Source organism: Pseudochaenichthys georgianus, chromosome 21, assembly GCF_902827115.2.
Source record: "Pseudochaenichthys georgianus chromosome 21, fPseGeo1.2, whole genome shotgun sequence".
Taxonomy (NCBI): Eukaryota; Metazoa; Chordata; class Actinopteri; order Perciformes; family Channichthyidae; genus Pseudochaenichthys; species Pseudochaenichthys georgianus.
Genome location: NC_047523.1, coordinates 16946427 through 16961261, shown reverse-complemented (window position 1 = coordinate 16961261; position 14835 = coordinate 16946427). Strand labels below are relative to the sequence as shown.

Below are 14835 nucleotides of genomic sequence, written 5' to 3'. Positions count from 1 at the left end.
TCGAGACATTCTCCTCCCCTGTCGGCACTAAAAGCTTCAGAGGGCGGATAGCTGGGCTCCGTATCGTCCAGCTAGCTTAGCCGCTAGCTTAGCGATAAATACACACATCGTTGTATTCTCCTCCCCCTGTCGGCACTAAAAGCTTCAGATGGCGGATACCTGAGCTCCATAGCGCCGCGCTAATGTGAAACACACACAGCGTTAGCGGGACATTCTCCTCTCCCTGTCGGCCCTAAAAGCTTCAGAGGGCGGATAGCTGGGCTCCGTAGCGTCCCACTAGCTTAGCCGCTAGCTAAAGGTAAACATACAGTAGATGGGTACATACTATAGTGAACTGAATCAAAAGATTCGTGTCCCCGAAGGGAATCGGAATTCCCATCACTATTCCACAGTCAGTGTTAGACAAAAGGCGGCAAATGACAGCACGGATGTTGCGCATGGGCAAAGGGGATGTGCAAAGGGGCGGTCCCCAATGAAAACAATTCATTTTGAGTTGCTCTGTCTTAAATACATTTAATAAGTGAATTGATTAATGTAATTTGTGTTACACTAATGAACTATACTTGGGTTTATTTCTTAAATAAACATATTTAAGTAAAGTGAAACAATTTTTAATGTGTCAAGTCTAAGAAGGGCTTGAATCATTTTTTTGAGTGTGGTTTAATACACTGCTAACACATCAACATATACAATATGTTTAAACCTGGATACTTTTTTTTTGACATGACAGCCGATATAGCTGACATCTAGAAAATCTACTTTGACAAGCAAAAAACGTTTTTTTCTAAAAATGTTTACTTACCAGAACACAATGAGGATCTCTCTTTCACAGGCAAGGAGAAATGGGAGGAGCTTGCATAATTTCTGGTCACGTGATTACAACTATAAGGCGTTGCTTGGTTACAGGGGGTGGTTCAATTTACCCACTGGCTCAACTTACCCCTCTCTCCCCTATATCTGTGTACAATGTTTGATTGTTTGAGAAAGAATAGTTTGTGTGAAACCTTCCCTGGGAAATTAAAGGAGTGAAGTCCGGTGGAAGATAAGCAGTGACTCTCCGCCCCAAAAAGGTCCATATATACTGTTGTTTATTCATGCACGGTGCCCCCAGTTGCTGACTGGCCGGTCCCGATACCTGTATCGCACGGCAGTGGAGCGGGGATCCCGGAGTGCTCTGTTACAGGGCACTCTGTATTTTCGTATTGTGTCTTTTTACCATTAAAATCAGATTATTGTTATAATTTGTATGCCGGTGTTTTGAACTCCTTTTCTTATTAATCTGACCAGGCTCATCTAACGGACGGCGCGGAGCAGAGCTGGGCTTTAAGCCACCACAACTGTGTCTGCTCCTACAGGACTCACTCCTCCACGACATGTAAGTGTTAACTGAGCGTATTGTCTCCATTTGTGCAGCTTAAACACCATGCGAAATTATTGCGATAGTGAACGAGCGTTGTGACGTTTACTGAGCTGCAAATATCGCCATCAGCCGTAATGTTACACATATCGAGAGACACTGACGCGACAGGCTCTCTATGTTTGAGGCTGTTTGAGTTTCAACTGCTGTTGGAAACATTTCTGCACACACAAGGGCAGCTGTGTTATGATAGTGAAGATATGACGTGCAGCAGCTGGAAACATGCAGTTCAGAGAACTCAGCGCCATATAGAGAGAGCTCTGAGCGAACCTAGCCAAGAATGTTAGCGATCCGCCAGAATGAAGTTCGTTTCACATTGGGAGTCCGCCCTTCAATATCCAGCAACAAGTTCAACCAGTGGACTGTGAACATATTGGCAGTGCAGTGGGATGACTGAAAGGAGAACATCTATCTAAATTGCTTATTCTGTATAAAGACAGTCAGTAGGAATGACAAATTTGCAATTTTGTAAATTGAGTGAGTGTACATGGCTATAATGTAGCTACAATATCAAATCAAACCAAATCAAAGTTTATTTATATAGCCCAATATACACGTTTGTCCCAGTGGGCTTGACAGGATATAAACATAGATGACAGTGTAAAATATAGTATATGTATATATATACAATATGATTATTAAAAACATGATGGAATGTGAAATACAAATAAAATAGATACAAATAAAACGAGATAAAATACAACAAAAACACAGTAAAAACAATACGACACTCCTACAATATGAAACCTGAATCATGTAGGCCTACTTGCGGATTTTCCTTTATTATTTCCTTGTTATGCTACATTACAGTATATGGTGGCCGACAGGGGGCACATGCTCTAGAACGGCCACAAAACCCTTAGATTAAAGGTCTCTTGGCATGGCCTATTCTACTGATCATAATTCCATTGTTGAGGTCTACTAGAATATATTTACTTTGTTCAATGTTCCAAAATCACATTGGTTTTCTCATACAGCATCTCTGTATAGTATGTGTATTCACTCTCTGTCCTACACCCGGCGCCAGAACAAATCTAAAGGGAGGGCCTATGATTTTCATGGGAGGGCCCACAAAACCGTCACGTGCTGCGTGCCTGCGGCACAATATATATCAAACAGCGGGGCCAACAGCGAGGCCAACAGCATTGCGTAAAGACGCACACTTATCGAAAATACATACACAAATAAAGGGCAACATAGAAACCACTTTTGAAACATTGTGTGCGTGGCAGCACATACACTGGTAAATCACGAGCAAGGCACACTGGTTAAGGATGGCAGCTTCCTGTACACTGCACTGTACTTCACAATACACTGCATCCCCCATCTCTTCGACAATATGCTCAGTCACTAAGGTGCTCATTATTTCTATTATGGCATTTTGCATGTCGTGAGAGGTGTATGTTGCTGTGTGGGGAATGATTTCCATTATTTTGGCCAACTCTGCATCTTTGTGCAGCGTATACTCAAACATCGATAGGAAGAGCCCACTGCCTGACTCGGACATGCTGTGGAGTGCATCTGGTCACCTCTGAGAGGGAGTTGGTTGACAGCTAAAAAAGCTATCATATCAATGACAGCCAGTGGCACCAGGGTATGGCTGGGGTAGGCGACAGCCATACCAAGAAATGGCTTAGCCCTACCATAGCCCGACCATGAAAAAATATGTTAAAGTAAGCATGTTGAGAACACGGATTGCGAAAATCTACCGGTCGTGTCCACAACACACAAGAGGCTTCTCAATACTCAAATTTCCCCTCCTCGACTCCTCGACTCCTCGGTCCTCCGGTAGTGACCCGGAAATGAATTTCAGCGCGCCATTTTGAAGGACGTCTCATTTCTCTAAATGCACACCGAGGACCGAGGATCGAGCGTCGAGGAGGCTCTCTGGAGGAGCTATAACCGAGGATACACTGATGGTTCCTCCACGGCTCCTCAGCGGATGCATTTCCGGGAACGGTGGAGGCGTGACGCACGGCCGGACTTATCTCAGCCAATGACAGCTCTGCATGCAACCCCTGGATATTATTTTAGAACCTGCTCTCATCGCAACGCGATGTTTACAGTGATAACAGCTGTGAGGTCCTGCAGAAAGCAGAGCAGTGTGTATAATATATATCACTCAGTATAACATGCCTACTCTCTTTATTTGCTTTAGTTTAGTAGATATCTACAAACAAAGAGTCGATATTTTTCTAAAACCATTTAGTGCTTCACATAATAAAATACACAACGGCTGTAGCCTGATTATGCTTTAGGAGCTGTAGGTGTGTGTGTGTGGTACAGTGTGTAGGTGTGTGTTGTACAGTGCGTAGATGCGGCGGACAGACGGGTCTCAGTTGGTTTGATGTCCTTACTTTTAATACTTGCAAATACAACTTTTGGCCCGTAATTTCAATTCCCCATTTCAGCGACTAAAGAGAGGGGGGGGGGGGGGGGATATATCCAGTCTCTGATTGTGTTACGTTATTATGAGAGTGCTCTCATACTTTAAATTGCATATATTTATATAAATATATTTGTGTCTGTGTGTCCGCATCTGTAGCCTGGTATTGTCTCATTATCCCGCACTCTCAATGAATTCAAAGTAAATATGTGGGGGAACAATGTTCAGCTGATCCAGCAGAGATTATAAAATATGACAAAACACTCGACAGATGATGCAGCTGTTGCCACGTAATAATGAAGGGACATCGCTTTAATACGACCGCTCAGAGGAGAGGAGTTCTCATTTCTTTAAACGTCTGCTGCTTCCCCTCCTCTCTCCTCGGTTCCCCTCCTCGGTCCTCCGCTCGCATCTCCTGTGGGCGGGTCTAAGTATCGAGGAGGGGAGTCGAGGAGGGGAGTCGAGTAGGGGAAATTTGAGTATTGAGAAGCCTCTACAAAGTGATCCTGCTCAGCTGCAACAACAAGTGCACGTTACTGACGCAATATGGTTGAGACCATTCGGGCTTATGCTAGAGGGGTGCCAGGAATAGTCTAAGTAGTGGGGGAGTTGTATACACTAAAGGTGTGAAAATTCTCTGGCGTTATAATATCAGCGCGGCCGCGGTCAGATCAAAATGCCTCCGAATGCAATTTGAACAGACCTACAGCCAATCAGAGCAACGAAACGTTGGGTCTGCTGCGTCATGCATTACTGATATGTCGATACGTCACGTTCACAGTCCCCAAACTCGCGCCGAGTAAATTGCAGACAGACAGCAGAACTTCTAGGATTAATTGTATATTTCGGATGGATAGATTTGTTCTTAAACGCCCTCGCATTGAGGTACAAGTCGAACAGGTGCCAGAGTCACACGACCCATCTGAAGAGTGAATAGTGAGTTTTGAATATATTTTGTAATAGTCATTTGAAAAAGTGTTTTGTATGACAATAGAGACACAGGCCACATGTTGTGTGCTGTCTCTCTCTCTCTGTTTACCTGTGTCTCTCTCCCTCTCTCTCCCCCTCTCCGTGTCAATTCGATATGCCAACTTTTCTTGTTTCTGCCGCTGCGTAGCATGTTGTAACAACGTGGAATTAGCAGAATAGGCTATTGTATTGTTTAACTCACACCTGTTGCTCTCGATGTAATTTAGCTGATAAAAGGAGACTAATAAAAGCCTCTCGCGTGCGTTTCACTGTCAAGGGGTGCGATATAGCGTGTATGTAATTACATTACAAATACTGACTTGAGCCCCACCACTGTATGGGTTAGCCCTACCATAGATTACCCAACAAAAATACTCTGGCGCCGCCACTGACGACAGCTGACACGTAATAACGGTTCCGTGCCAGCTGATCTGTGTGCACCAAAGTGCTAATTTCCTTATTTGTTTCCTCGCGTATCTGTCTCTCTCTCCACAAACTCTCACATTAAATGTGTTCTTTTGATGCGGCATGCCTTAGCAGTCCTTTATCAGTCTGTAATGCGTGTTTCCAGTCGCAAAAACCTTTGACAGTAAAAGCCGCATCAGATGAAGACGTAGGCCTATTCACTTTAAACTGTCTACAGGGGAAACAAAAGGCTGCGTCTGCTTTTAACGAATATTCAAGCCATGGTCTGTTGTTGTACCATGCAGCGGCAAAAGTGTGCTTCTTCCCTGAAAACAATCTCTCTGGATATCGATCCAGTTTCACCTGGTTGGGTTTATTAACCACAAGATCATCTGGGGCTGTTGGTCTTTGAGCGGTTGCTGGCCCAATAGTACCTGTTGATGTGCTGCGAGGTAGCGTCTGTAGTGGAGGCACCGGCACGGAGCAGGAGGAGGAGGATGCTGCCGCTGCTGCACCATCGGCTGCAGTTATTTCATCGCTATTTCGTTTGAATACATTCTTAAATCTTTTAAGACAATTTCTGATGTCCATGTTGTAATTCAAACAGAAATGGGAGTCTACAGAATGCACAATAAACAATAAACAAATCCAGAATTGGCGGCAGAGTTTGACGCTGTGATTGGTCTAAATGTGGACGAATCACAACAGACACATGCATTTATTTGACGTTGCCCGCGACTTTTTTTGTAGTTACTATCTGACATCACATACATTGTAGCATAAAAGTTCACAGTTTATTTATAATTTAAAAAATTTAAAATAAAAATGTTTTAAAAAAAAAAAAAATGTTATAAATAATAAAAACGTGTTTATTGGGGGAGGGCAGGAATGTCAAATGGGAGGGCCTGGCCCTCCCACGGCGCCGGGCATGCTACACGCCTGTCCTACACGCTCCTGCCCCTCCCTATGAGCCCACTGTGCTCTGATGTGTGATTACGTGTTACAACGGCGTTTGTTAGCAACCAGAAAAGGACACAAGGAATGGTGTCGTTTCCTGGTTGCTGCGAGGGGTCTGCGAGACACCGCGGAACTCAGCCTGAGCACACACACGTGAGTGTGTGGCGAACTGTGAGTGGAGATTCACAGAGCCTTGGCTGAGAAAGTGTGTGTGTGTGTGTGTGTGTGTGTGTGTGTGTGTGTGTGTGTGTGTGTGTGTGTGTGTGTGTGTGTGTGTGTGTGTGTGTGTGTGTGTGTGTGTGTGTGTGTGTGTGTGTGTGTGTGTGTGTGTGTGTGTGTGTGTGTGTGTGTGTGTGTGTGTGTGTGTGTGTTGGACCTTGGACCTTGGCACAGTTATGTCACCATACTCGGAAAGAAAGAAAATCTCCAACGAGACGTTCTGGGGCAGCGGAGACAGGTATTTTCTGTGTTAGAGTTTTACTCGCTACAGGGTGTACTTTGAGGGTTTGTGACTTTGCAGATCGTTTACATGCAGAAAAGGCTACATAACACACAAGGGGACGGGTAATAACCAGAAAAGCATGACATGGGACCTTTTTAAAAGAAATGCGCTGCAGTTTAAAATACGAAGCAAAGTAAAAAACATAACACATGCAAATGAGCTGTCACATTGGTACAAAGGTTTCTTCATTTGCATGTGTTATGGCACATTTGTGTTTTTATGTTTGCATAGTTTTTGAAAGTGCATCAAGTTTCTCCTGATGTAAGTGTTTTGGGCTTTTTAGCGCATTTGCCCCCGGCGGCCACCATTACTTAAATACTTTGGTACTAACCATTTTAGAGGTAAATATTGTATATTTTGTATGGATGGAGTTAGACTTGTCTTGTATTTAAAATTATTTCTAACTTGACCATATATAACCTTTTAAAGGTGGGGAAGGTCATTTTGGAGAAACCAGCTCGAGTGCGCTAGAATTTGAAAATACATAGCCGGAAAAAAATCTGCCACTTCCTCACAGAGCCCCTCCTCCAACACACACACGAACGCGCACATGACCAATGAGGGCACGAGGTAAGTTTGTGCACAGATGGAAGGCTGACAGGCAGGTAGGCCATCCAGTTACTTTAGCCGGGCTGGCTAAAATGATTGGTCGTGCTTTTTACGGTGCCACGGCTTCCACAGATGATATTATTTTTTAATGAATTTGTTGTCAAAGCACTTATGATATTCATGGCTATCGGGATGTTAAGAGCATTCCATGGAATATAACAAAAAGTGTATCTCGAGCCGGTTTCTCAAACTTACCTACCCCACCTTTAATTACTGTTTGCATGATGATGCTTGAAAACAATATTAGCTTAGTAATATGATTGATGACACTATAAAGGCCCATTATGACAAACGAATACTTTGAGTACATTTATCTGATAATGCTTTTGTATTTAATTAAAAACGGTTATTGTTCCTATACTGTAGTATTACTCCTTTTACTTATGCGAATGATATATATTAACATTCCAGCCCTCTTAGCTGTTAATGGAAATATGTTGTGTTTTTGTGCCAGATTATTTGCCATGGCCTCTCCACTGAAGAGTCTGGGTATTGATGATAACAGGTACCAGAAATCCTTCCAGCTTTTTCTGGAGCGCTCCTCCGAGCATCAGTGTATGCAGAACTTCATCCACAACACGCTGCCAGATATACTGGCCAGGTAATCTGCCACACACACACACACACACACACACACACACACACACACACACACACACACACACACACACACACACACACACACACACACACACACACACTTTCTATGAGTGAAGCAACAAAGTACAACAATACCCCACATTTGTCGAGAGAAAGCAGTGACATGTTTATTTTTCCATATTTTAAATGTTTTCAAAAATGTTTGATTATGTCATTTTTGTTTGACCCGTACATCATTCTTAGATTGTCAGAACTGTCAAACATTAATATTGGCTTTAAACAATCCTGTTAAAGTCAAACCGTAGTGAACATACAGTATAACTTGTTATACAAGTGTTGTGATAATATTGTTGCTGGATAACTAAATTACCATAAGCCCAGAGAGATGTTCTTAACCTTTGAGCAATCCAGGGGGGAGACATAGAAAAGATGCATTATTTAGTAGATGAAGGCAGATTAGCGGAAAATAGAAGTGATTGTGATTAACACGACAGATTCAGAGAGGCTGATTATTACTAAGGAGGATCAGCCTCATACTTCACTTGTTTTTCCTTAAACTAAAAGTAACTTTGTGCTTGCAAGAGTGTATACACCTCCAACAATTACACTGTCAAACAAAGTTAAAGAAAATGCAGTGTGAAGACTTCTGCTGCAAAGGCTATGAACAATTAAGCAGTGCAGTGTCAGTTTGTTATGACTAAACTTAGAACCCCAAACATAACATATTCATATGTTATGAGTAGCTCCTGCCTACTGTCACTGAGATGCTTACAAAAACGAAATAAATGATTGCACAAATGTACATAGCTAAACAAGGTGTGCATATGTGAATGACAAGAAGTGTATATAAAATGTCCCTTCTTAAAATGTTCTATGTTCATATAAGCTTGAGCCTTTGAGAACTCTGTGACGCAGAGCAGGGAGCAAATCTGGAGTGATATGACTCCCAAGTAATTAAAACAGATAATAGTGTTATTAAAATCAGTTGGTGATTGACAGAACATTTCATAGGAAGAATGAAAGCCCCGAGCCGGGAGATGCTTCAGATGCTATATAAGAACATCTCGCGATGTCAGGCAGAATTGACGGTTACAGCCCCAATCGGCAGGTCGGAAGCTGTGAGTTTTTAAGTTGAGTTCTTAAGAAGTGCTTTTCTGCTCTCCCCTCAGCATTGGAGATGGAAAGTCCCATCTAAATGTCATTGGAGTTGGAAGTGGAGCTGGTAAGAAGACTCAGTATAGGACACTTTCAGTGCCAAACGTATCTTGTGTTTTGTGTGACACGGTTAGTAGCTGAGCGACCTCTGCTGCAGACTGCGAAGGTGAGGAGGCGTTGTAGAATCAGCCTGCAGCATTAGTTCCTTTGGTACTACTGTCATGCAGCACTAAAAACCATTACCCTTATTATCAGTGGTAAGAGTTTGAACCCATCTACCTGGTTGTCAGATTAATCTTTAACCTCGGTCGTGGACGGAGTGACCTCACTAGTGTGTGGTTTCACTGCATTTTGTTTCCAGTGCTCATGACACAGCAAGTCTAATGTGTTCCTGATCAAACTCACTACATGCGCATGAGTGCTATTACCCTTCACTTATATCAGAGCCAATTCCATTAATTTACCTGAGCTGTCATGTCAGTGTCATAATGGAGTGGCGGTACAGATTCTGTGATGGACTGTAAAATCCATTAGAATGCCTACAAACTCCCCTGCAAGGTATTATTAAATCTAATCAGAAAGATTCAGCGCCTGTCCACATCGGATTCTTTGCTTGGATGTACTCTTGTACATGGAAATGTGTCAGATTCAATAACTAGAACAAAATCACCTGCCTGTGGCAAAGTTATATTTGGAGAAAAATCCTAGTGAGCTTTGACTCGAGGCTTTTCTGAGATTATCGCAACATCAAATGTATAATTTCCTGCATACCTGACAAGTACAACTGTTTGAAATGTGGTGACATGCATTTACTTTTATAATTGAACAGTTTGGCTGCTGTCGGGAGAATGGGTCGAGATTTTATTAGCAAAAAATTGGTGTTTTTCAAAATAAGAACTGTTGGCTTGTGTAGGTGAGATTGACCTCGAGATGCTCTCCCAGCTCCGTCTGAAGCACCCAGGGGTGACGGTGGATAATGAGGTGGTGGAGCCTAGTAGCACGCAGCTACATCAGTACAAAGGTACAGTCTTATAGGCACACACATATCTCTCAAACCGCACATTTATACTGTGTCTGTATATTCACATGCCCCCAAAAATGTGTTCCGATATGTAATTTAACAGCATAAAAAAGGCTATATTCACATTTGTTGTATTTCAATGCAGAGAATACATTATATGTCTGCCCTTGGCTTTCCCACTTATACATAAAGAATACAGTTATACATGTATTACAGTAGCAGGGGGATGGTCCTTTGACCACCAGCCCCAGAGTCTAGCCCTCATGTCAGCAAGTGTTGGAGCTATATATATATATGTATATATATCTCTTTATATTATTTAATAGTTTAACATTTATTTTCTTGCTCTTTATAGTGTTTATTATTATCATTTATTTATATGTATTCTTAGTTAGCGTCATAAGTTAAAGTAGTTTCTATGCTTTTATTTTGAAGGCATGTTTTGGGCACTGGGTGATTAGAGCACCTGGTGTAATTGTATATATTGGAGACAGGTGGGTGGTGGGAGCCAGAGCACTAGCAGGCAAATGGTTTTTTACCAGGGTGTTTCAACCCACACAAGGGAAAGCCATAGGAAAGGCTTAAGGAAAGAGATCTAGGAAACCTGTTCATAGTTCTTTATTATTGGAATAAAATGCACAAATGGAGGTTCTTGTCTGGACTTGGATGATCATTGCCCTGTGTAAGATCCTAGTGCCTCGGCGGCTGTTTTAGTTCTATATGATTTTGGCCGCTACAGCAAGTATCCACCTTTCAGAATCTCTTTTTGAGAAAAACTGTGAATCCCCACCAGTTCTGCTGCTCTCTGACCAGGAGTTTAGAAAAACTTCTACTAGTTCTACTTTGAAATATTCACACAAACACATGTATTCAAAATGCTACCCTAATAAAAGATGTAGGCAAACTGTGATCCTGAAGTTCCTCTTTCTTATCTTTTGTGTCCATCTCTGCTGCATTGAGTGCCAACAACTATTTTATTTCCTGTGGGTGGCTCAATTACTGCCAAGTGTCTGTTGACTCAAAACTTTACCAGAATTAGTGTTTTCTAAAGCGTCTTGAAATCTTGAGACTAAAATATCGAAGTAGCAGAAAAGTATTTTTCTGACCTACATAAGTTATTTGATACTTTCCCCGTGTGGTTTAAAGATGTTTCATTTACACAAAGTAACATTGATTCTGCTTTGTGTCTCTTTATATAGTTATGGTGTCACAGAAACCAAATTTAGATTACATAAAATGTACCTGGAACAAGATGACTTCCTCCGAGTTTGAGGAGCAGTGGAGAGTGAAAAAGATGACTAAGAAGGCTGACTTCATTCACATGATACAGGTCGGTGACGCTGACGTGTGCTTCTTGCTCACGGACTATATTTTTGACACATCTAGGTCGTATTCACTTGGCGGCACTCCACAGTAATTAATCCCATTAGAACATCTGTGTAGCATAGCGTTCTAATTAGGTGCTATGTGAATCCAGTTACCAGCTCATTATCTGTGGTGAAATCTACAGATGCTGTACTATGTGAAGGATCCTGGAGCTACCATCGAGTTCTTCCAGAGCCTCCTCGACAAGAAGGGGAAGCTTCTTATCATCCTAGTATCTGGTGAGTGGATGGATTTAATCTCATATTATCCATTTTTTATATTTTCTTCTCTGATGGCAAGGGTTGGTTATGCTGTATATAGTCAGCACACCTATTTTCTATAGATTCAGTACAGTCTAGAGGGAACAAAATCATTTTAGAAATATATAAATATACAAATACTATAACTGTTGTTATCAGAAGTTGTGAAAACAAGAGAATTTACATGCGCAAATAAGAATTATTGTTGCTTTCATGATACAGGGATACAACTTAATATATTGCAAAACTGTCAGCATGGTGATAGATATCACTTGAATTGAAAAAATAATAATAATTTGAGAAAAATATCAGGGTACAAGGAACACACCACCATATGCATAACATCTAAGTGGAAAAGGTTTATTTTTGTAAGCATCTAGAAAAGAGGGATCTGCTAATGATTTATCACACTACACTTGTTGTGCTATCTCTGCCACATATCTTTGCATCTTACAATACAAAAATCAATACAGTGTTTGTTAAGAGTTGACACTGTTACACAAATCATAATTGTGATCATTTGAGACCAATTTGCTGCTAAACTAATGATATTCCCATCAGTCTCAGCTTTATTTGATATTTAGTGCCAATTAGCAAGATAGATAGATAGAATTGGAGCTATGAAACCCTCTTTAATGGTCACACATGCATACAGCATACACAGTGAAATTTGACCTCTGTATTTAACCCATCCTAGTAGGAGCAGTGGGCAGCTATTGTACAGCGCCTGTTGAGCAATGGGAGTAGGGGGGGGTGGGAGGTTGTTCAGTGCCTTGCTCAAGGGCACCACGCATTTAGAATGCTAGCAAGATGTTGAACAAGGTAAAAATAGTAACTGTCAAGAAAAAAAATTGGACAAGAGCACATACACATTTTGTTTGTTAATCGTGCAAACATATGAAAACGTTTACTCGCCTTGCCTATATTCGAGTAAAAAAGTGTGAGCATGTTAGCATGCTGAGGTTAGCATGTAGCTCTAAGCACTGGTAGGCCAGAGTAAAGCCTCGAGAGCTGCTAGCTCGGCTGTAGATTCTTATTTCTACTTTCATGTAATCTTTTCCAGGTGACAGTGGTTGGGGAAAGCTGTGGCGGACCTACAGGAGCCAGCTCTGTAACACAGAAATAAGTCAGTGTGTCACCACTGGAGACATGAAAAGCTTTCTGGACTCCAAGGGTGTGAGCTACCAGAGCTACGAGCTGCCTTCTCAAATGGAAATCACCGAGTGTTTCACAGAAGGGGATGAGAAGGGAGAGCTGCTGCTTGATTTCCTCACTGAGGTGCTGGACTTCAGTAACACAGCCTCTCCTGAGCTCAAAGCCGGTGTCCTGGAGTTACTGCAGCACCCAGACTGCAGCAAGGAGTCCAACGGCAAAGTTATCTTTAACAACAACCTTGGGGTCATAGTCATAGATCCGCAAACTTAGAAACAAATGCTTAAAGGTGGGGTAGTTAATTTTGGAGAAATCAGCTCGAGTGCGTTAGAATTTGAAAATACACAGACTGAAGAAATCTGCCACTTCCTTACAGAGCCCCTCCTCCAACACACACAAACGCGCACATGACCAATGAGGGCACGAGATAAGTTTGTGCACAGATGGAAGGCTGACAGGCAGGTAGGCCATCCAGTTATTTTAGCCGGGCTGGTGTCAGTACCATATGTGCTCGGCCTACCAGATCTGCTCGGGTCCGTTACGCTTACTAATGACGTCACGCATTGGCTGTACGGCAACCCAAGAGGTAATAATAATAATTCTAAATAAAACAGGAAGTTAACCTAAATTACATTTAAGACGCTGCAACGAAAGTAACACAAACAATGTAATATCCTTTTCCGTTTCACAGAACACAAATTGGGTTATTTACATAATTATGTTTACATTGGTGACATTTACGGGACACAATTCACTGGGTTATATAGTGTGTGTTGCACCACGGACGAGTTAGTGAATGCACCTGTGTTGTGTTGTCATTCTAGCTTGTGTAGCGTGTATACAAGATCATCCTGCTTTGCTGTAATGTGATGGAAATAAAGTGTGGTGTTCCATACTAAACACGCCGCCTCCGACTCCCATTCATCGGCTCTACAACACTGTCGATTGTTCTTTTTTAACATTCAAACATACAAAATAACAATCGACACAACAGATGATACAAATGTTTGTGTCAGTAAATGTGTACTAACAGAGGCGGGGGTGTGTGTGGAAATAACGGGGACAGAGCTGGCTGCTGTCAGACGATCAGCTGTGCAGCGTCATCACAAACGGACTGCTTCACGTGACGCTCCGGAGGAAAGGACGTCCCATTGCTCTTAAAACTAATTTCCCTGCTTCTCGTGGTTTCCTTGCATCTTTCCATGCTTCCCTGGTGGGAGGGACTAGTCACAGGGAAACGACGCAAGTGAGGGACGCAAGGAATCCATTTAACCGAAGTGAGAAGGACCCATGGTAGGCTACTGACACCGGCTAAAATGATTAGTCGTGCTTTTTACAGTACTCCTGCTATCGGGATGTTAAGAGCATTCCATGGAATATAACAAAAAGTGTATCTCGAGCTGGTTTTTCAAACTTACCTACCCCACCTTTAATAGCCTTTGGTGATTTATACATTTGCAGTAGAATAATAGCATACTTGAATCGTTTTTGGGCGATTGATTCCCATTGTACAGTGTATTATTTACTGTATTTAATCAACAAGCGTTTAGCCTTTGTGGGATATGCTTAGTTTTACATTATTGATTTTTACAAACAAGTTATTTTCTATAATTGTATTGTGTTTTTCTATGCCGGTGCAAAATGTATATGGCTTGATTATGTTTTTTTCTATAACACACAGTGTGTTTATTTGTGTACGCCACCCAAAATGTAAAGACCTGAGTTTTAATCGGCTTTAGACATCGTCCTCAGGTTTCATCATGAAAGCATTTTGAATGGCCAACAGCTGGCAGGCTGTGCTACCAACCCCATTATACTATGGCTCCCATTGAATCATATTACTTTGGAAGTGTAAAAATAAATGGAAAATTCAACATTTAATTTTCCATAGAGATTGAGCTGTTCAATTTAATAAGCTGGAGACTCCTGCGGGAGTGTCTGCATTTTATGTCTTCGCTCTTGAATGTTATATCTTGAAATGGTTGTATTATATAATATTTACATCAATGAGAGAACATGATCAAAACAAAAACCTGT

The 14835-nt window shown here is 41.8% G+C and overlaps 1 protein-coding gene across 5 annotated transcripts; it reads left to right on the top strand.

Annotated features, from left to right (window-relative positions):
* Nucleotides 1–914: 914 nt before the first annotated feature.
* On the top strand, nt 915–14513 carry LOC117467056 (histamine N-methyltransferase-like). 5 transcript variants are annotated; one of them, XM_034110626.2, is made up of 9 exons: nt 916–1070; nt 1288–1375; nt 6528–6591; nt 7700–7846; nt 9015–9067; nt 9914–10021; nt 11221–11351; nt 11532–11625; nt 12710–14513. In XM_034110626.2, exons 3-9 carry the CDS (start codon nt 6530–6532, stop codon nt 13069–13071), a joined length of 957 nt encoding a protein of 318 aa, XP_033966517.1. In that variant the 5' UTR covers nt 916–1070; nt 1288–1375; nt 6528–6529; the 3' UTR covers nt 13072–14513. The 5 variants fall into 5 exon arrangements, with proteins under 5 accessions (XP_033966520.1, XP_033966517.1, XP_033966518.1 ...); XM_034110627.2 differs by lacking the exon at nt 6528–6591; XM_034110629.2 differs by lacking the exons at nt 6528–6591; nt 9015–9067 and having other exon boundaries at nt 915–1070.
* Nucleotides 14514–14835: the final 322 nt, after the last annotated feature.